A 23,431-nucleotide genomic window follows, 5' to 3' on the forward strand; every position below is an offset into this window, starting at 1 on the left:
ATTTTTTTTTCATATTTTAATATTTCAGTATTTATTTCCTTAATCGGCTGTTTCTGATCTTGCTACATTAGCAAAACCAGCTAAATGCATGCTTTTATTTTGGAATTACCAAACCGAGGTGAATATTAAGATATGTGATTGTGAAGAAATCGGGCTCTAGATTAACTGCTGGTGTACTTGCTCACTGCTGTAAAGACAGGGAGGAGTATGCAAGAGTGAACCATGGGGTTTCAAAATAAATCCACATCCAAACTTTCTTTTGAGGGTTCATCTGCTCATGGAGTGTGATTCGGAACAACACAAGGTCGACGCTTGGTTTGTTGAGCTTTCATCTGGGTGACCGCTAAAAACGTATTGCTTAATGCCAGAGGGAAGCCATAGTTTTGATCAGGAAGGTATATAATATCCCAATTTAAATGGGTAGAAAATAGTTAGAAACAATAATATATTTGTTACTGCTTGTGTTGCCCAGCCAGTGCATCTTCGCCTTACAGAGATTCACTTCAGTACATATATTATCTTAAAAATAGTACTTTGATATATCATTCCTTGAACTCAGGTGAATAGCAGCAGCATTTCTAACAGTGGTTATAAGTTCTCACAACCCTTATTGCTACAACTTATCAAGTGATAACTGTATATTACCTAAACAAGACAGTTTTATTTCTTGGTTATTTCTGTTGCTGCTTTTCACTCTCAACGCTCTTTGTCAGTCTGTGCCCAGCAGATTAAGGAGAAGGATGGCAGGTCCAGTGGCAAGGACAGCAGATGTGATGAAATTCAGTATTTGATACAGAAGTATTTGATAAGAAGGATTATTTTTTATTTTTATATCATTCTGTATCTGGACTGAGAAGGACCTCCTGGGCAAAAGAAATGCTCCTCTGTTCTATTATGCCATTATGTGACACGGCATCCGTTCAAAAACTAGTAACAGCAGCAGTATTGCAGCTGGAAGGCCATTCTCCTTATTCCAGTTTAGATTTATTACTGATCATTTTCCATTCTTCTACTCTTATATCAGCATTGTCCTTTATCTTAAATAGTCGCCTTCCAGCGACACTCATGCTGCTGTTTATCACCTTGAATTATTTATAGATATCATTCATATTGGTTACTAAATAAACCAATATTCCGAGTGTTCTTGAACTCTAGAGTATCTTAGTAATTCTCTTCTGCATCTCCTTTATTCTGTATTTATCTTTTTAGGGGTGAGTGACTGGACCTTTAAGAGAGGTCATATTATGTTCTCTGTATGAATGTTGTGCTTCCTATTTCTAAAAAATCAATTTGGTGTCATAACTCTGGTGATTGTCCTGTTCTCCTATGTTTGTGTGAAACAGTATTGCTGACTAGCCAGGGGGTTCCACCAATACTATACTATTTCACCACCGTAGATGCGGACTTCTGTAAGAGTACAGATTTTGAATAAAATTTTGCTGTACTTTTGTATACATTTACATTTAATTTCTTAATGAACATATAGTGAATGGTAGCTTTTCTTTTTTCACTTCCAAGACATTATCTTCTTTAGACAGGCATCCAGCCTAACCTGTGTCAGATTTTGTCCGTCATTTATCTCTTGAATTGGACTGGGAGCCAGCCCAGGTCTGGAAGTTTGTTCATGGCTATGTTATATACCTATTTTTCCAGTGAGCTGTGTGGTTTGCAGTGTAAACCAAAGTGTCCGGTGTGATTCCCTTGAGATTATGGCTCCCTTTAGCACCTGCTTCCGAAATTATCGCTTGCCGCTACCTGGCCTGGAGCGTCGGTGTTTAAAAAGCAGCGACGTCTTTTAAGAAAACGAAAAAGTAAAAAGCCAAAGAGTTAAGCTGTAACAGCAAGTAATGAAACAAGTGTTATCAGTCAGGTGAAAACAAGCGGTGTAAGAGGAATAGTTAAACTGAGATAGATATATATATAAAATTTATTTTTTTCCCCAATATCCTCTCTGTGACTCTTGTAACTAGCAAATGTGATTCTGTAGGAGACTTTTTTAAAGTGTGTCATTGGCATAAATTAAAATATAGAAAGAGTCATTCCAGATCAGACTTGTAGGCTTATCTACCCCAGTATTTCTTTGCCAGCAGTGGATACATGGGACAGACTGTAAGAACAGGGCATTAATGCTCTTTTAGTTTTCCTCTGGCAATTTGTGGCTTGGAGACTCTCTGAGAAAGTAGTAGTGTCTCATGTTTAATAACGTTGTACGGATTATTATTCCATGGGTTTGAACACTTGTAAACTAGTAGCCACAAAGTTTTTTCTCGGTTTAATTATAATTTTGTTTGCTTTGAACCTGTCACCCACAAGTTGCCTGTGAGGTTTCTGTAATTGAGGGCATCTTGGACAGTTGGCAGCTCTTCACTTTCTCTCCACCACTCATGATTTTATAGGTCTAGCGATGTCTCATCACTATCTATTTTCCTGGCTTAATAATCCTAATCTGTGTTTTGTCTCCTCATCTGGAAGCTCTCAGGAGCCTTATTCCCTCTTATAAAATACTTATCGGTCTCCATTATCTCCTTTTTGAGATGGGAGGATGCACAATATCAAATATGAAAATGCATCATGGAGTTGTACTGTAGAATAATAGCATTCTCTTTTAGATCTCTACTTCTTTCCTATTAATTACTTTCATTTTATTTACTTTAACTGCTGCTGTGCACTGAGCTGGTATTTTCTTAGAACTGTCCACGGTAATTCCAAGATTCGTTCCTGGGCAGCAATTGTCGGCTCAGAGTCTATTATTGATATGTAAAATTGATGCTGTTCCCCATATGCATCCATTTACATTCCTCTACATTGACTTTCATTTACCGTACTGTTGCCCAGTCACTCAGTCTCTTACGGTTCTTCTGCAATTCTTTACTGTAAGCCCCTGTCGTTAAAACCCTGAATTATTCAGTAGCATTTGCAAACACCGTCACCTCCCAATTCACTCTCATTTCCAAGCCATTTAAGAACAGTTCAACCAGCGCGACCCCAGCACAGATCTCTGATGGAATCTACTGTGAAAATATATTGGTTTATCGTGTTCTCTCTAATAATGATTAAGATGTAAATTTCACTAAAACCCGATTACACAGTTGTGATTAGACCTGAAGAACAGAAAGGACAAAGTAATTTCTGATAAGGTAAGAGGTGAAGCTGTTATTGTGGCCATGATGTAATTCGTGTGGATAATCCAGAGCTGCTCTGGTACAGAATGTGTCTTACCCTTTCATAGGAATCAACTTGAAGGAGAACTTTCTTTGTTCTTCCAGTTTTAGAATCTATTAAACTTTCCAAAGTCAGTGACTTTTTTTCCACTGAAATGCTACAGGCAATCCAAGTCCTCTTTTTTTTTAGCAGTTGACATACAAAAGAGAGATGTTATGATAAATAAGCATTGATCAATTAGCAATTGATACAGCAATTCTGAAAATGTTTAGTTTATCTCTGTACCAACCTTTCAGTACATTCCCGTAAAAATTTGCTCTTCTTGTCAACACAAAGCTCAGGACATTTATTTATGTTATATAGTTATGTCCCTCTAATTTGGTACATTGTAAAGTACAGAGATGTACAAAGGACTCCCCATCAGGATCTTTGGTGGTTTACTACAGAATTCAGAAAACATAGATAACTTCAAGTCATATCCTATATGGTTTTATTTGCTTAGAGAATATTTTGCCATTGATGTCCACTGAACTCAGTGGACATCAGCTGTGTACAGCTGAGCAGATTTTAACTGCAAACAGACGTTTCATGGATAGGAAGGTTGAAAAGAAAATTTCACTGTACTTAAAGACCAGATAGTGTGTGACATGGAAGCCAAACCACGAATAATATGTGTTTACCCTATGATTTTCTACTTAGTGTACAAGTTATTCCCTTTTGTACCATTTTTAGTTCTTAAGTTGACTTTTGAAGAATGCAGGACAGTAATGCAAGGGCGTGGATCAGGGAGTTGAAGTTTACATCAAGGAAAAGTCACAGTTTCTGGGCAGATGTGGATAAAAATAAGATGCAGTGTTCAGTGAGGGTCTGGAAGTATTTAAGAATGGTAGAGAGTATAAACCAATCTCAAACTACAAATCGGAATGATGGTTCACTGTTACGCTGTGTGAAAAGAGTTCTGAAGAACAGGGACCGTTGGATTTCAGCTGATAATTAATGGGGGTTTTGTCAAGCCTTGGAATTTTTTTTTTTTTTTAATTTTAGAGTCTTCTTTTTAAGCAAGAAATCCAGGCCTGATGGAAAAATCATAATGAGGACAATAGACAACATCTCTTGGGAAACTAATCCTATAGTTAATTTTCCTCATTCCTAAAAATTTGCACCCTGTTTATAACCTGAATTCATCTGGTTTTAACCTCTGACTACTGGATCCTGTGATGACTTTCTAGAATTAAAGATGTGATTTACTAATCACTTCATGCAATTTTTTGTAAGCTCAGACGTTACTCAAAATGAGCCAAACTTTAATTTCTGTGAGGACGAGAGTTAGCTTATTAAAGTCTGATTTATGCAAGGCAGAACTTAAGGTTTTCTACTTCTTTTTTAATGTTTTGAGTAATGTTTTCATTCACACATGGAAGATAGAACCTGACGTTTGTGGAATATATTTACCAGCCTGCGTTTAAATTAGATGGAAACACTTTAAAAATTCAGAAGAAATACAGAGAGCTACTTCCTTTCCTTGAAACCCTTTTGCTGTACAGACACACAGTGTGATAAGCTGAAAATTTAACTAGTGATGGATAAATGATCAGTCTTGTGGTGTTTACCTATGCATGTAATAACAAACGAGGTATCAAACCAGAATCTCTGGAACTGCGTGCTGAGGGAGTTTGGAGAGTGTGGGAGAGTTCCCATCACAATCTTCGCTATAATCTTAAACTGGAATGAGATGTGTGGTGGTTGTGGTTTCTTTTTCCTCAGGAAATAGCCCCGATCTCAGCCCAGAGAGATGCTGTAGCCTCCACCCTGCTCCGAGAGCCAGTCCATACGGAAGGTTTTCATCCGCAAAATAGCATTTCACCACCTGAGCTACTTAAATCAGCTTTCAGAAGACTACCTGCACTAAATAGCTAATTCACTACTGCAAAAAATTTGCAGGTGCTTCAGCCGTGCAAAGCCGTGCAATCCCCATATGGCCATAGGATAAATAGCTGAGGTCTTATTGTCGTTACCTGTCATCTTTGACCCGTGACTTCTGCTGATTCTGCTTTAACTATTTTCTCCCCTGCTTCATGTGTCACCAGGAGCCAAGACAACCTGTGTGGTTGGGGCTACTTTTGGTAGTAACGTCATATTTAAAATTCTCATCCAAGAAAATGCACTGGTATTGAACAGGAGTCCGCTATGGCTGGTGTATCAGACTGAAGGCAATCAGTGTATTTTTCTAAGTTTCTCTGCTTTTTCCAGTACTTATCTAGGATTGTTCACAGTAACTTAAAATGATTGTCTTATTTTGGCTACTCATGAATGCGTTTAATATTTCCCTTCGATGACTGCATGCTACGGAAGTTTACTTTGCATTAGTATTTTAACTAAACATGGTTTTTCTTTACACGTTAGACAAATTATTTTCAGACCTTATTTGCAGGAGTGTTTGCAATTAGTGTGGTTTAGATCCGTAGAGCTCCTCACTGCATTTTAAACTACCACCTTTCTGTATGTTAGATATGTATGGAATACTCCTGTCTGCTGCCATCGGAAGCGTGTATTGTTCTGTTACATATCCCACTTTATAATCAGGCAATTCAAAGATGAAGCAGCATAAAAATGTGCTTTCTAAAACACAGACCTAGGGAATATGAGGTAATGCATGCTGGTAATCCCCGGCTGGCGGAGGCGCCCGGCCCGGTCCCTGCGTGGCAGCGATGCGAGGCAGTGTGAGGTGTCACATCACAGCGTTCTCCTCACAAACAATTCCTAGAATCCGTTCAGATGCACCTGCTGACATCATCCCTCCCTGCCCGTCGTCTCCGGATTTAGAAATGCCTCCCGAGAACGCAGCGCTGGAAGTGATCATGGTTTAAATTATTTAATTCAGTCCTGCGCTAGCCATGCAAAGCAGGCCTGCGGCTTCTCAGCATCACCAGCAGCCCAGGGCGATGCCCTCACCCCTCTCGCCTTCATCCTCCAGGAGGGATGAGGCTCTCCTGCCCTCCCTGCTGCTGTCCGGCCTGCACTGACTCTCTATTTGCATTATTCAGAACCGAATCGAACAGAAATCATTATATCAGCCAGCAGGCCGGTTTCTTCCTCACCACGAAACGCCAGAGGATGCAGTTCATACACCGTAAGCCTGTGATTCAACAGCAAAAGCCCTCACGGCTGAATTGATGGAAGGTAGACGGGGAGGGGAGCTCGGCTGTCCAGCCGCTCACTATTGGCTTCTCATGACGGCATTCTCCCCCGAGACGCTCCCTGCATGCTCAGTCACCCCCTCCTCCTCCTCCCAGCCCCCTCCTCGCCTACCCCTTCATTACTGATTCACGGCGAGAGGCAGCAGCGGCAGCCGCCACGCTTGTCACGAATCAGAGATTGCAATGAGCTCATCCTTTTCTCTTTGCAGCTTCGGAACTGCCCTGGCTTTATTGCTCTTATTGCTGCTGCTGGCTGCTGGCACACGCGTCCCCAGGCACTGAGCTCTCCGTTGCTTTTCTCCCATCCGAGCTTTCCTGCGCTCGTTTTCTGCCATTTTCCTGCTTTTTAGGTACATTTTTAGATCCATGTTTTCTTTGGTTTGTTTTTCAAATCTACTTTGGACTCTGGCTGAGCCAGCGCGGTGGATCATATTTTTCCTAGATTCTTAGCAAAGATGCTTTTCCCTTTCTGAGAGACGACGGGCGTTGCTGTAGGCGGCCAACCCAGCCCGTTCCAGAGATCTGAGGCTGGCTTTCCTCCTCTTGCACTTTTGGAAATTGCAGTTCAAAGCCTGTTCTTCTCACTCTGGATACTTACTACTTGCTGCTCATGGAAGAAGGGGTGCCTTGCAAAACCCCAGCTGCCAAGCTCACCCCACCTGTCAAAAAGTCCCAGGACATGCATGACGAGAGGAGCAAGCTGGTGAATGAGTATGCATGTCGGGTGCTGGAACTTCTGGGAATGGGGCATCGCCTATTTGTGCCTCGGCTGCTTGCGGTGAGATCACATTTTCTTGAAATTAATTCATTGCCAATTTGCCACTTTCCCTCCCCAAACCTGCTTCCCCCCCTGCTCAGGAGGCTCAACACTGACAGGAGGTGTGAGAGGTCTCATATATTTTGCTCTCGGCTTCTTGTAATCCTCAAAGCACTGAGTCTGTCTTTTTGCCGTTAGCTCGGGAGGGCTGGACGCTGGTGCTGCTATTGGGGATGGGTGCCACTCCTTAACCAGGATTCACAGCCCACCTGCATCATGAAAAAATACTACTAATAAAAAAAATCTAAATCTGAATTCTAAATTCTAAATCCATTAATGGTTTTGTCCTGTAATGATTCCAAATAAGCAGCATTCCTGGTTTACCTCTAGATACTGGTGGAAAGTGCATTAGTGCTCAGCATTTCAAATTTTATACTTGTGATGTCAAAGGTTAGTTTTAAGCGTTCATAAAAATTCAAGCTATGTGGATGTATTTTGGTTTTCTACTGTTCCTATGTTTGATTTTTCACTATGTAAAAAAGTTTAAAATACATGTGTAGAATTCTCTGGGAAATCAACTGTTAAAGGTGTTTTTCTCCATCATAGCAAATGATGTCTGCATGTGAAATGGCCCGAAATTGGCGTGGCATGGTGGAGTGCAGAAAACTGCACGTTTCTACTGCTGTACAAAGCAGGCTCAAAACCACAAAACAGCGGCGAATCCAGGAATCCGTACCTGGTCCTAGCTGAGTCTGCTCTGGGGTTTCTAACTAAGCCTGACCCCAGCTCAGAGCTGCACTTGGGCGATGGCCTTGTACACCAGGCTGTCATTTTGATGTGGTGCATGTGAAGACACTTTACTGATCCTGTCCCGTTTTCTAGTGGGATGGTGCCTTTATTTCCATATTTTCCCTCTGCAGTCTGTCCTGTGTTATATACAGTGACCTGTCTGGCGGTTACGTTGTGCTATGGAAACCTGTCTCCGTGTTCTGCAGCACATTCACATCGGGGAATGTGCTCTGCCTGTTGTAAGATCCTCAGTGTAAAACAAAAACAAGGTGTGTGGTCGATCTGGTATATCCCTGCGCTGTGAGATGTTGGATAGACATTAAAAAAAAAAGAGGCACGAAGTCTCTGATTGCTACTAAAGTGCAGATGGATTTAGATCCCTACAGTCACTTGTAGAATTGGGTATGGCGGCTCATAACGCATGGTTGAACGTGTTGTATGGGTAAGGGTGATTCCAGTTTAGCTCACCCAGCCTGTCCTGCTGCCAGATCATTCTGAATTGGTTTGTGATGAGTGCTGAGGAAAGCAGAGACAAAACCACTTTTTCACTTGACTTAATCAGGCTTTGTATCTGGCCCTTCAGATGAAGAATACCAGGAAATTTTGATACTTCAGCACCCAGGCGGCTTAGCTGGTTGAATGACATAATATTGCTTATTGAAAAAGGAAAAAAAAAAAAGAGGGGAGGAAAAGGCAAAACAATACAAATAATGCTTGTCATGTTAGAGAGTGTTGACTTGTGGAGTCAGTGTGATTTCCTGATACGTTTTATTAGCTAAATATACCTCTTCTGACATATATGCCTTTTGACATATACCCTTCCGTAGAGGAGGAGAGACTGTGATTCTGATGGTTTTTTAAAAAATGAGAAGCATCTGAGGACCAAGAATTTGTACTTTAATCAGAACTGAAGATACTTCAAAACCTCAGTGTTTCATAAAATTAGGAACTAGATTATTTTTTACTTGCATAAGCTTCTCTCTCTGCTGTGGTTTTGGGCATAAATGTGTAGGACGGGCAGAATATATGTCATTGTAGTGTTATATGAGAAATCTAATCTATAACCTTTATGCCAGCCACCCTGACAAAAATTCGGAGCACCTACTCACTGCATCAGCCAACTGCGATGATGAGCAAGTGAACCATCACTGATTCCCTGTGCTTTCCTCCCCTTTGGGTGGATCAAGCCGGTAGATCCTGTCTTTACTCTTATCCACGTTCATCTTTATTTTATGTAGCACAATTAACATCATCTTTATAAGTCTGGAGCTACATATAAACGCAGTGGTGAAAATTTGAGCAGAGGTTTACTACTGGGTGTACACAAGATTATTGCTATGTTTATGGATGCCAACTCATTGCATGCAAAACCAAAGCTGTGGGTTTTTTCCATAATGCTTATATAGAGAGCCCAGAGTTTATTTAGGAAAAAAGTGTGTTTGACGGTAGATCTTTCAGGGTAAAGAAAGGGACTTAAGTGCCGCTGGTCAGAGGAGCCTTTTGATGTATTGTGCTAGTAGCGCGTGCCACTGTAACTGCGGCCACAGAGCTTTACCTACCAAACTTTCCCGGGCTTGATCCCAGATTTATCCGCCCTCACGCTCCTTGGCAGCCCAGAAGGTCAAGTTCATCCTCTTGGAGTCAAAGCCTGGCTGGCCAGTCCGTGGCTCATGTTTAAGGGCAGCACAAACCCCATCGTGCAACGTTGCGCTGGTGTTTCTGCTGGTGGAAGAGGAACTGTCAGCTTAGGATAAGTAGCTCATGTACCTTGATTTTGGCATTGCGTATCTTCTTAAAAGAGCTTAAAACCACAGTTCTGTGTGTTAGAGAGTGAATGTTATGTTCTGAAAAATTAGCGTGAAGATACTTGTAAATATTTTGGATCTACCAGTAGCAAATTAAATAGTGGAGTAGACTAGGGCCAGATTCTTCTCAGCTTCTAACTTGGTCTTGTTCCTGATACATGTTCATTGAAGTGTAAAATGAGCAGTTTGTGCTCACTGGCATTCTATAAAAATTCGAAAGATATATGCTGTGTATATAGAATTCTCTGGAAATTAGTAATTTTGATCTGCCTATATGAAGAAGAATTAAATGTAGTGTGGCTGATCCAGAATTTCTTCTGCTGTATTAGTTCCCAGGTGGGAATAGGAGTTTTAGTTGATATAGAGAGTAATAAATGAGACTGCAGAATTAATAATTGAAGACATAGAAATTAAATTAAAGAAAAAAGCCAAGGCCTTGCCCTTTGTCTTAATCACATTTTCCAAAATATTTTGGAGAAAGTAGTAGTAACATTATTTGCTTTAAAGGGGAAAAAAAATTAAAATCAAGTCTCTCAAATTCTCTTGCTGTTGTTTGAACATTTGCAGTTTTCCAGAACTTTATCTTTAGATTTGAAAGCTTTGCTGGTACTTGTGGGAAGCGGCTTTCCCTTAGTTTCATCTCATCCATGTAAGATAATTTTATTAATATATTGAACTGCATAAGCAATGTGGGAATGACCTTTGAGGACATATTTAGTCAAACCTTAAGTCAAGTTGGGATGTTTGGTCATAGCTCTCAATGAGTTTCCTCTCTTGCCTGGTTTTAAAAATATATTTTGACCAAAAATATGAGTATTTGAAAACTATATCTAGAATAATAAAAAATGCCCTGAAGTCTCAGAGTGCACAAAAATGCAACGCACCTGCCAAACTTTAATTATTGGTTCATTAAACTTACAGATGGTTTAGTGAAATAAGTTGTTTATGAGTTCCACACGCTGAGTGACATGAACCAACGACTTTACAAATCTCTGTCAAGCAGCTGCCAAAAGGTTCCGGAAATGTCTTTATGATTTATTGATTAAAATCACAAAATGTCAAGAAATGTGAATCTTAGAGTGCCAACATTGCTATTAAAAAAAAAAACAAAAAAAAACAAAAAAGCACTGCATTTATATATCCAGAGACACTGGCTTTATGTTGCGTCCTGGTTTTAATCAGTACCTGAAAAGGTTCGTTTGCGGAAAATACGCAAAGTACACAAACTGCTGAATGTTGCTCTCAAAATGTTACTTTGATTTCTTGTGCTTTTAGTAGTGAAACTAATTTTTTTGATCAACACATGATTTTAATGAAATAAAAATATTCAGCAAAGTAGAAAGAGCTGAACAGTGTGGGCTTTACCACTCATTCCATCCAGCTATACAATGTGATAGCTTAGAATTTTTCATATTTATAATCTCAGTTCAGCAAACTCTGTCAGAGAAGGTCTAATTTCCATGATTCGCCATTATTCTTACAGGACTTTCATTGACTAAAGATTTTTCAGGATTGAGAACTCAAGAGTTTCCATACTTAGTTTTACAAGAGTGATTTCTTTGGGAGCTGTTAAAATATTGTTATAATAGTGATTTAAGCAGAGACCTCGGAGAATTAAAATCAATACCAAAAAAGACTGAGACAAGTACCTCAGAAAAGCAGCAATAACATGTAAAACATTTAAAGTCACTCTGTTGGAAGAGGAGGGTCTCCAGTGAAGGTAAATTTGCAATATAATGGGGAAATCTACTTGAAGTGTATAGTGATGACAGGTGGCAGCATCTCTGAGAGGGAAATGCTGCCAAGTCAGCTGGTTTTCAAACCATTTACTGCTTTTTGATCAACATCACCCCCCCCAAAACTTGGCCCCAGGGGCCTTGGTTGCCCGCGTGGGTTTGGCCATGACACGCTGCTGCCACCGCGCTCCGCAACTCACAGGTAATCTGAAATACAGCCCCTCGTGGCTATGAAATGGTGAGCTGGTCTCAAGCGTGGCAAAAGCACATCTACCCTCAGTAAGTCGTCCGGGAGAAATATGACGTGAGGAAGAAGAATGGGATGTGTTGGCCGTAGCTGCCAAGGCTTGAGCGGATCTGATTCATTAGATCCCCAACTGCAGCAGCTTTCCGTCAACGCAACAGCGGCCTTGTCTGATTGAGCCCCAGCCAAACCGTCCTTCTGCCAAGGATTTCTGGACAGAATCAGCTGTGATGGTTGGTAAAGCCCAACGTTTCTCATCAGCATCATGACAGCAGCTTTTCTCGTGTCCCTGCAGTGATGACCCAGCAGCTTCCTTGGCTGCGAGGGAAGGGAGGATCATGTAGATCCTGGGGATGGCTCTGATGACAGAAAGTCTTAAAAATGCTGCAGTCCTGGCAAAATGGATACGCTGAAGCTACTTGAGTTGTATTTGGAGTTTTCTCCTGCTTTCCTTGTGATTAATGTAGCAAAAACTGCTACAACAGTGCCCATTAGGGTATACAGTATAGTAATAATGATATAATAATCAGCTCATGCTCTCCACTGTCAGAGATACTGGATAACCATGAAAATACCCCTGTAACTTATGTTGCTGTTCCAAGTTTGGTAAATAAATTAAAGTCCCTTCAAAAACCTTTGTCCTTCCCCCCCACCAAAGTAAGTTTGGGTAAAATGCTATTTTTGATATACCCTCTGTATAGGGTGCAGTAACATTTTCAGTGGAAATGTGGAATTTGTTGAGCTAGGTTTGAGTATTACCGTTCCGTATCTGCATCACCATATTGAAGTTCACTTTGCTTTGGGAAACAAGACGTTTGCACTTTTAAGCAGGACTTTCACATAGCAGACATAATTATTTTCATGTAAATGAACTGGTGATGCCAGTTTGTGGGATGTTTAGGGAGGCCTTGTAAACAAAAGCAGAATTTTCTTTGCATTGCAATGATAATTATTTTTATGTATTTAAAAGAAATTTAACACCCAGGAGATATAATAGTATCATCGAGCTTCAGTGCTTACGTGTGAAATGTTGCATTTTCTCCCAGTTGTGCCTGTGTAAGGCTCAGTCTCTTGTGTTTGGCTCAAGAACTCTGAAATTGGAGACAGCAAAGGGTTTTGAGTGGATGAGACCAGAGTTAAGGACCAGACTTTGAAACTACGTGTATGTAGCACACCTGCCATGTACAAAAAGGTAAAAACTGACAAAAGGTGTTACTGGTGAGAAAGCAGAGGGTGCATACATGAAAACGTTGGCAGTGGTACTTGAGCAATTAATTCAGCAATTAACCTGAACCAGAGGTACTTGTGCTGCTCCTGAGGTATTTGTAGTAATACTGTGATAGGCAGCGCCCATCACTGTGCTACCGATCTGTACGCTGACATGGTTTTGTTCATTTTTTTTCTCGGTTAATGATCTTGAAATTCACATTTTTGAGACTATGTCCTAAATGTCTTGTCTGGACACTGATATTCTGGGAATCTTTTAAAGGACCTACCCCCAGCCTTACTATTTCATATCTGCTAAATCTCTTGGTGGAGTTCTCGGTAAATCTGAAGATGAATGCGCTTGTCCCTGTGAATCATACTGCTTCCTCAGCAGCAGAACTGGATTAGTGAGGAATGTTTAACATTTTCTGACCTGTTAGGCTTGATACCACGCTGAGAGGTACAGGGCTATGAGAGATGTAGAAATAAGCATGTAAAACATTTTCTGGCACGGTGTTCCCTGAGAAATTGTGTCACAGACTTCTGCACATTGACTTGCTGATGCCTCTTATGAGTCATATGCATTTCTGCTTCTGCTGTTCATGTCTGCAACCGTATATATCTATATATACATTGTCTTTTTAGGGCAGCATTATGAGAATCAGCAATGGTCTAACACACAAGCTCTCTAGAAAATATTATAAATTCTCCTGGGTTTCTGCTGTTTGCTTGATTTTTAGTTTTCTGCTCACTGAGTGACATCTTGACAGGCTGAACCAGAATCTTTCTTACCCTGCAGGTACAGAGGGATAAAAGACATTAATGTGTTCAGTCCTCTGGTTGTGCGGCTCTGCCTGGGATTCCTCGCACAGACTTGAGCCTCGTTGTGTTTGATGAGGTCGAGATTAGAGAGCTGATTTCAAGGAGGATGTTTTTGAGCTAATGTGAATATTGGTGGTTTGGAATGCATTCAATAAATGACAAATCCAGTAAAAGAGCATGACTGCGTGTTCTCAGTGTTTACTGTAGTTCCCTGCGTTTCATTGCAGACCTCCAAAGAGGACCTTCTACAAGCTGATTTTGAAGGAGCTTTAAAGTTCTTCAGGGTTCAGTTGCCCAAGAGGTACAGAGCAGAAGAGAACGCCAGGAGACTGATGGAGCAAGCTTGCAACATCAAGGTAAGGACGGTCTTCATTTCTCCTCATTTGTCTGGGATTCTTACAGGAAAAGTGCAACGTTAAGAATGGCAGTACCATATGGAAAGTAAAGAAATTAAATCATTAGTTTATTACTTTTTATATATGTCTGTATATTTATACATACAGGTATGCACAGACTTTTTATATTTAAAGTAAAGCAAAGCTCTGAGCTTTGCCCTCTAATAATTAAAATAGAAAACTGATGCATGATCAAACAAACTGAATTACCACAACTCGCTAATTCATTAATTGATTTATAAACAATGATCACACTAAGCCAATTAACCCAGTGTATAATAACCACGCAACCAAGAGTCAGATGTTATTTGTTTTGCTTAGAAGCTATTTCTTTGCTGAGTGCTGCTGTATAATCCAATTGTATTGGGGCAGAAACTTAGTTTTATTTGTGTATCAAGCTTACCAAGACAGAATATCTTTTTATATTCTACCCTATCCATCACCGTGCTTTCCAAAGGTGGGCTCCTTTGGGCTTGTAGTGACTGATGACAAATCAGAGGAGCCTGATTGTAATTTTTTAAGGATGGAAATGTTTGGTTTAAAATGGCCACAGAGATTGATAAATCTGTCATTTGAAAGATCTGCTATATTTGCTGGGATTTTTTGAAATGGAATAGGCGTAGCTACGGATGAGCTTAACATGTGATCTTGCAAAAAGTGTTCTTGTTATTTCTTGGAGTGTGATGGGAAATGTGTGTTTGGTGTGGCCCAAGAGTAGACCGAGAGTGTACCATCAGAAATAATTCTCCTCTACCACTCTGCCTTCTCTTATCTCTCAATATATTGATTAGTTTCCTTTTGTGCTGCTTAGTTTTTTAATTTATTAAGAAATTGCTCTTTTCATACTGATCGAAACACTGTTCTTGTGAAACAGGGGCGCTTGCCGTACTGATGTGTTTTCCAGACAGGAAAAAGAAGATTTGTGCAAAAGTTTTATAAAAATTTGATTGGGATTTCAATTCTGCTGCCAAAAGAGAGTATTTGGGCACAAAAGCCTGCAGTTTGATGTTTGGTATTTAGTCCTTTGCTCAGTTCTTGAAAATGAGTAATTTAAGGTCTTAACAAATATAGGAAAGTTATCTTTATGTTGTTAACTCAGTGTGTATTTTTCTGATGGGAGGTTAAAATAGAAGTCCTCATGGTACTTTTTGGAAGAGATATTTGTCTGTTTTCTTGGGCTTACCTTTCTCATTTCCTTGTGCAATATATTGTGTGCCATATGATGCTATTTTTCAGTTTATATTGCCTATATATGTATATGCTGTGTTTTATTGGAGAAGTATTTTGACATGCATTTGAGGCAGATGTTCAGTGCACAGTGTCTTGTATGGGTTCAGCACATGAGGGCTTTTAAAATCAGAAAATGAAATTCTGAACTGCTCATTGATGTGAATGGGAGGGCGGATGAAGGGTTTGACATTGAATCTGCTGCATACGCAGGATTTCACACATTGTGGATTCCAGCCCATAAGAGAAAAGCGCAGATGAGTCGAGACGCTCTCCTACACGTTACAGAAGTAGGCGAGGACTAGTAGGAATTGTTGGAATGGAAGGAGAACTCAGGGCCGAGACCTGGGGCTATCAGGGATGGGGAAAAGTAGAAGATTGAAGTTACCTTCTGCTGTGTTATTATATTAACACCCCATGCTTGTAAGGAGCATAGTTGGGAGTTGGGTTCTACGAATTCACTGGGCATGTGGCTCATTCCCCATCCAGATATAAGACATAAGAGAGGACCTAAACTGTGTCCTGAACAGTCTTTTGATAGTTAAGCTAGGAACAGCTAAGCTGATGAAGAAGAGTGTTCTGAAACCCAGAGCCTTTAGTTAAGGTTATTGTCAGGAAGGTGAATCTAAGTAGGGAAGACTCTGAACACAGGGGATGTATTTAAAACTGTGAAAATGCAAAAGACTTGAGGCACTTAATGTGAGGAAGCTCAGTGTAAGACCATATTGGAAGGGAGGGTGCCATTTACTTGAACTGAATCCGTTTTCACTCACTTTCAATACTGATAACCATGTGCTCACCAGCACCAAGGCTCTTCTCTGGCCAGGACCACTTGTGTGTGACGAGGATGAGGGACAGTGGCTCTGAAGTCCTCACTAAGTCTCTTGAGTTCGTCTTAACTGATGACAATAAACTGGCTTTTAGGCAAATTCTTTGTACTCTTTAGGAGTCAAATAGTTCTTGTGGTCTGGTCTTTTCCCTCAGAATCTTGCTGCCTTCAGCCCATCATTGCTGTCCTTTTGTCTCCTCATTGCGGGTGGGTTTGTGGCTTCCAGCCAAGTGTCCTGGTGACGTGTGGTGGCTTTGCTGTGTGTTTCCGACTGGCTGGTCATCTCCAGTACGGCCTCACCAAAATGCCAGCCTTCTAGTCTAGATGTAGCAAAACATTTCTCATTTTTTGCCAGTTTGATTGCTCTCACTCGTGTCCTCGTTTATCAACACGTCATTCTTGTCACCTGTTCCCTGTATGGATTCTTTTGGTGCTTTTGCGTGCAGACACTTCCATTCGTACTTCTTTCAGACTGATAGTAGTATTTGCATTACACATCCCTACTGAGTGATTATGCGGTGCCTTGACTCTGTTAACTCGACGCCTCAGTTTTTGTTTATTTGGATCAACTTTTCTCACTTTTGCCAACTAGAATGTCCTTGAGAGCCAAATCTGAATCCCAAGGACATAACCTCTGACTGGAGATGGCGTATTAAATATTTCATAGGCAGAAGAGAAAATCACCTCATAATGAAGGCAGCAATCAGGAGTCATCAGCATGGCTTTATGAAGGGTAAATCATGCTTAACCAACCTAATAGCCTTCGATGATGAGATAACTGTCTTGGTGGATGAGGGGAGAGCTGGGAATGTTGTTTATCTCAAGTACAGCAGGGTGTACTGCCATCCAGGGGGATCTTCTCAACCTATATAAATACGTGCAGGGAGGAATTAAAGAACAGGGAGCCAGGCTTTTCTCAGTGGTGTCCAGTGGACACCAACTGAAATAAAATAATGTATTTATTTAAAAGCTCTGTATTTATTTATGAACTTTGGGGGTGATCAGACACAGGCACAGGTTGCACAAGGAAGTTATGGAGTCCCCAGCTCTGGAGATGTTCACATCACAGCCAGCCCTGAGCAACCTGCTGTAGGTGACCCCGCTTCGAGGGGGTGGTTTGGACAAGATGTTCTCTAGACATCACTCCCAACCTCAACTATTCCCTGATTCTGTAATTAGATATTATAATAATGGTATTTATTTACAAACAGGAGCTAATAACTGCAGGAGCTGAAGTGGTCAAATAGGAAACTGTAGTCTTGATAATCATCACTAGAAGAAGTCCCAGGGAACACAGAGGTTACATTGAGAGTAGTTCTGTCTTGTTGAACGCAGCAAAACTTGTTCTGTTCAAAAAAACCCAAACAAGATGCTTAAACATTTGTTATTTTCTGCTGTATGAATGAGGCACTGGGTGTCTTTCAGCTGCTTCTCGCTTCTGTATTAGTATTTATTATACTCTAAACACCAGATGTTTTTAGAGTAAGTGTCACACAGTAAGTGCCAGGAAGTATTTTCATTAGGTTTTGAAGCTAATTATTGAGGCATAAAAACATGGAAATATAATCACGGTGTTGCGAGGTTTCGTAGTTTGGCAATACCTTTTCCAGTGTTACTGGAAAACAGAAGCCGCATTACTGTGAAACAGAACAAGCATTTAACATGTCAAAAAAATCCACCTCTCCTTTTTTTCCCCCTTGAGTTGTAGCTGACATTGTTCTAGAGAAGGCAAACAAGAAAACACTTGGTGTTTTTTCTCCTTAATTTCACAACTTTTAAGTCTAACTCCTGAGTTCAGGACCTAAGCCCTGGATTTGGAAGGTGCTGCATTGGAAATAGTTTTATCATCCTATTTTTAAAACAAAAAGAATTAAAATCAATCTCTCCCTTAAGAACTGCTCTGCAAATACAAAGGGAAAAGCTCCTATTAATTGAAAATTTAATATAATATGTGGTAGAGAATGTCTTATTCAATTAAGGATTATCCATGGTGATTACTCGCCACATCTGAATTTCAATCATTTACCAGTAAGGAAATCTCTGTGAACAGAGTCAGTGGAATTAGAAATAATAGTAGTATTTTCCAGCGGGTGACTGTTGGGTCGTATTCAATGGTTTAGGAAAATTTTGAATTAATTCATACCATCATATAATATGGCCTAAGAAACTTCCCTTTATTTTTTGCCATGTGCATGTTCCACGCATGCGTGCAAAGTTAGGGCCCTGTTAATACCTGGCTGATGGATTATAGCCGATACTTGCACAGTAGGAGGAAGAGACTGAATCTATGGAGGTATCTGCTCTCGTGGCAGATAGAGTCCAATATTACACGCATTTCCCAGCTCTGAAACAATCAAACAGAGGAGAAAGACATAAATTCTCCAAATAGGGTGTCAGATGCTAAATTAAGGGTTAATGAAATTTAATAAAAGATGAAAATTTAGAGTTAATGAATGGAGGATTGTTCTCCCTTGTTTCCTGTTAGCTTTCTGGTCTGTAATGACCGTACCTTTCACTTTGCAATGGTCTTTACAGAGGGAGGGGCAGATTCTACTGGAGTATCCAGTAACATTTTCAGCTGTAAAAATGGGTTTGGGGATGATAAATTTCTACCTGAGCAGAGCAGGCTGTGTAGTATGTCTCTAGAATAAGGAATTACCCTAATTTCCTATTTCATAAAATGATTACCTGTGCTTTTTTAAACTCATGCTTTTGAGGGGGGGTGTCCTTTTTCTGTTTGTCTTTCATATTTTTTACAAGGGAATTCAGAGGTTCTTCTGTGTCTCTGGAAGCCCAGTTTGATAGGCAAATGAAGAAAGAGCCTATTCTAGAGTAATGAAGGTTAAGCTTAGTGGTGCTGTTTTATTAAAACAGCTGACACATTCTGCATACTCGCTAAATCTGCCTCAGTTGCCATTTGTGTCTTGTAATGCAATATTTCTTGTAGAGATCTGTGTATCTCCTAAAGAAATTGGAATGGCCTTTGATTTTAGTATAGGAAGCCTATCACCTGTGTTCTTACAGCTGCCTTCAGTCAGCTGAGTTGTAGAATGGGAGAAGGTCTTGTTGGGAGGTTTTGTCCCTATGAAGATTTCGTGGTTTGACAGTTTTCAGGTGAATTCAGTTGTGCCCATTTCTCTGTGACCGATATTTGGAAACAGGGCAGAGCTAACATGCAAAATGTGTTATATTGCAGATCTGGAAATGCCACGAAGTTGAGTATAGTGGAGAGGTGCTGGGAGGTTAACTGGGTTTTCACCCCTCGTGCCCAGTGGGGTGGGACAAATGGGGACGGGCGATGCGGGAACTGAGTAAATGAACCTACAGGGATGGTTTTTCTGTTGATAGGGCAGCAGCTGTAACGATACCTTATTTTGTGCGGCTCGGGGGTTGCAGTGACTCCTTGTCTCATCCTTCATCATCATCACTGGCAGGAAAGACCTGGGGTGTTGAAGTTCTTGTAAGAAGAAGTAAATCTCTCCCTTCTTTGCAGGAAATCAGGCTCCCCAGCAGCGGTACAGGGCTGCTGCTCTCAGCACCTTAGGTGAGAGAAGCCAATGGCCTTGAGAAAAAAAAAAACATGCCTTTTTCAGTGCAAAGCAATCACACGCATTTTTGTCACCTGTCACTGCACTGACAAGGTTATTGATCCCTCCTGGGTGCCAAAAAGAAAAGGTTCAGGTGGCAGGAGCTGTGCTGAGCTTTTTCTCATTTCAAAATTGTTCTTTGTATAGTGTTAAAACAGATTTACTTTAATAATGTTTGAATGCAAACTGGTTTTTTTGAAGCTCACACCTTACTGATGTGGGTGAATTACTTTATTCACACCTCTGCTGCTGTTTTATCAGGAAGCAATTTTTTGCAGCCATGGTTTAACAGCAAATTATATATTGATTTATGTGAGCTTCAATGGAAAGGAGTAAAATTAGCTCACTTGCTCTCTTCTTTCTGGTGCCTTCTCTCTTTGTGCTTGCATGTATATGTGTGTGTTTATCCAGATACCATGGGGTTTTTGCTATTGTGAGAGGTGGTAAAACAACACAAATGCAGCAGAAATGCAAAGGAGAGGACTGCAGGAAGACCTTGAAACTGCACACCCCTTTTATTCCTTTGGTTCTACCAGTCATGTATCTAATTAATCTTCCAGTATAAAGGACAGGAAAAAATTGCTCATTTATCACCTTCTCAAGAAAAGGCCAAACCAAATTGAAAAGGATTGTGTTTAGATCTATAGAAAACCCTGCTGAGCCTGGATGCGATTTCTCGTTAAAAGCCAATGATCAATTCCACTCATTATGTCTGCGCTGTTATCTCCAAAGTGCAGGATCCTATTGTGGTGGTGAGGAGGGTCATGGTTTGTACCATCTACTCTGTTTTCAGCCTCCCTCTTGCTTGGCTTCGTGGCACAGCGCAGTGAACTGGCACCTGGACATCAGATTGAAGTGCCTGGACATTAAATGTTGTCATCTTGGTAATAAGTGTTAACAACATAGAAAGTGTCATGCATTTAAAAGCTCACCTTCAGCCATGAAATATTTATTTGAACTCTGCATACCTGGCTCTCCAGTGAGCAGACATGTTGCCTGGTAGCGAACTTAAATGTTCATGGTGTTTAAGCATTAGTTCAGTTGGTGGGGTTTTGTTTTGATTTGGTTTGGGTGTTTTTGTTTGTGGTTTGGTTTGGGGTTTTCTTTGTTGTCATTGATTGGTTTGGGGTTTTGTTTGTTGCTAGTTTGTTTTCTTGTTTCTTGGGGTTTTTTTTCATTTGCACTAAGTTATCGTTGTAAATGAAATCATATATATTTATAATTTTTATCAAGAGGGAAGAACAGGATTTTATTATCAACAATGAAATATAATCGCATTTTAACCATCTAAAGCAGCTTTGCAAATGGAGTACAAATATTTTGATGTCCTTGTACTAGTCAGTTGTTGGCCTGTGTACTTGTACTTGCATGAGCAATGGCATCAACAAGGAGAGTGTTGAAAATTAGGATCTTTAGAGAACTATAAAAGTTTGTGGTGGAAAAATAAATAGAAATATTCATTGTCTGTACCCCGGCAATTGTATTGCAGTGTGTGTCATAAAGAGATTTGTCACAAGTATTAGTGCTTGAATTCAGTCAGGTGAGGGGGACATCTGAGAGCTGTTCCACGGCCCAGCAGGTCCCAGGGGAGTAATATTCTGAATTTTGTTTTGTTCAGCTTCGTGCCGTGAGGAGTCACGGCTTTCCAGGATGATGGATGTTCTCTTTCAGAACCCCAGAGGGGAAGCATACTCAGGTCTTTTGGCTTAAGCTTCTTGAAACAGGCTCTTTCCACTGAGTGAATATCAGCTCCTTTCCATCCTTGATTTTGAAAATAGTCCAGAAAGCAATAGGTGAAGGTGGCAGGGAGTCACAGCCTTTGACAGTTCTGTCTTGTGCCACTGTTGCTGTGATTTGTCTAAAATATCTCAGCTCTGTGAGTCAGAGGAACTGAAGATGTTTCCAAGCTGAACTGGACACATTTAAATCCCAGATGCAGGTTGGCTGGGGTATTGACTGACCTGCTATAAGGTGACATGTTAAAATATTCTGTAAAAAGCTTTTACCTCCAGTGGTCTGTGTGTCTAGAATTACCATTGTCAGCAAATAGTCATCTTGGTTGTTCTTTGGAAGGGAAAGCCTAAACTCCCTCTTCCCTTGAAGGAAGCAGACCCAGGAACTTGTAACTGATTTATCTGAGGGATGTCTTGAGTTTGAATATAGAAAAAGACCGTGATGATGGTGCCTGACAGGTTTGCAGTGCCTCGTGTTCACAGGAAGATGCTTTCCTTTTTGGAGATGCTTCTGTGATGCAGAAGAGGCTGTAGAGGAAAAATAAATGTATTCCAGGGTCGGCGCTTATGGCCATAATGAGAAGGAACAAAACCACAGGCTTTCACTTTTTTTGTGGAGAAAGATGTTTGGGTAAAAATATAGATGCAGAAATGCACAGAAATGAGCTCTGTGCCTCGTAGTAATGTTGCCCAAGATGTGTTCCTGCTGTTGTCTTCAACATCAACAAGACTGTTGAGGCTTAAGATGGAAAATCTCCATGGAGGTGAAAATTCATCTGTGCTTCTCTTGGACCTCTGTCAAGCAGCCAGATGTGAGGAGACAGGGAATGTCTCAGCAGTAAGTAGCATAGTGGTAATTCAGAGGAAATCTATGATTTATTTACAAAAGACCCTGGGGCCAAGATGCAGTGACCCTTGCTAGCCTAAGGCTTTGTGTTGTCTGTGACAGCTCTTAAACTGCAGGACCCTGAAGAATATTATGTCTTTATTTTTTTTGAACTCAGTTCTTATAACCAAAGAAACTCTGTATTCTCCCCTGAGCACTGGAGGAAGAAGCTCTGTTGTGTACTGGGAGCTGAGTGCCCACAAAGAGAATTAGCTTTTATTTCTAAGCGTACACATTTCAGAATATGTGCATTTGGGAGGGATTGCATTTGGGCAAAAAATGTCAAGCTGCCTTGTGTCATATTTGATCGGCCTTTATGCGTCTTTCTCAGAAATGCTATGGTGGTTTTATTTCTGCAGAAGTTTATGGAATTTAAAACTTAAGTTATTGGAAACAAGTCGTGACTGTGTTACAGAAAGCTCAGGTAATGGGGAGTGTGCAGTGGCTTTGGGGAGAAAAACAGTGATTCATTCTCAGTGTACCACAGAGAACAGCAGGGACCAGACGTTTGTTTCGTTTTTGTCAAATTAAATAAGGTGACAAATTCGGAAGCACCATGCTGTACCAAGACCTAAAGCTAAACTTTTCAAAATAATTTGTAGGAAAAAAAAAAAAAGGCAAAGCCTAACAGCATTCCCCTTTTATTCCCCAGAGCTTTTGCAAATAAAGATGCTGGGGACAGTGTCTTTATGCATTTTTGCTGGTGTTTGATTTCTCAGGCACCTGCAGTTGAATTTCCCTGAAAATAAGCAAACAGACAAAACTAAGCATAGAAGGATGGCCATATGCATTTTATAAATGCAGAGCTCTGCAGTGACAGTAGCTTTCAGAACTGAAGTCCCTATTAAGAACTTTCCATTACAAACCCCAGGCATTATTTTTGCCATTATTGATACTGTTTGAAGTCAAATTCAGTGAGGGGTTACTTGGCTGTTATCTACACAATATGTACCTTCTGGAGTAGAAGTTTAGCTGGGTGTTTCCAAAGGGCAATATTCACATTTTTAGGATATCCTTATTGCTTTCCTTCAGGATTCTCTGGTTTCCTGCAGTTCG

At 40.5% G+C, this 23,431-nt stretch overlaps 1 protein-coding gene across 4 annotated transcripts in view; it reads left to right on the top strand.

Moving 5' to 3' along the window:
• RABGAP1L (RAB GTPase activating protein 1 like) overlaps positions 1 to 23,431 on the top strand; it is a gene marked incomplete at its 5' end in the record, with an annotated part of 227,171 nt that overhangs the window by 159,102 nt on the left and 44,638 nt on the right. For 3 of the 4 annotated variants that reach the window (XM_082054685.1, XM_082054683.1, XM_082054684.1), the window contains one exon: positions 13,946 to 14,074. In XM_082054685.1, the coding sequence (XP_081910811.1) occupies positions 13,946 to 14,074 (129 nt within the window). Of the gene's footprint in view, positions 1 to 6,969; positions 7,138 to 13,945; positions 14,075 to 23,431 lie in introns of those variants that run through there. The other variant, XM_082054686.1, reaches the window with a different exon arrangement.

The sequence above is a fragment of the Streptopelia decaocto genome (genome assembly GCF_964273445.1).
Source record: "Streptopelia decaocto genome assembly, chromosome: 5".
NCBI classification, from domain to species: Eukaryota; Metazoa; Chordata; class Aves; order Columbiformes; family Columbidae; genus Streptopelia; species Streptopelia decaocto.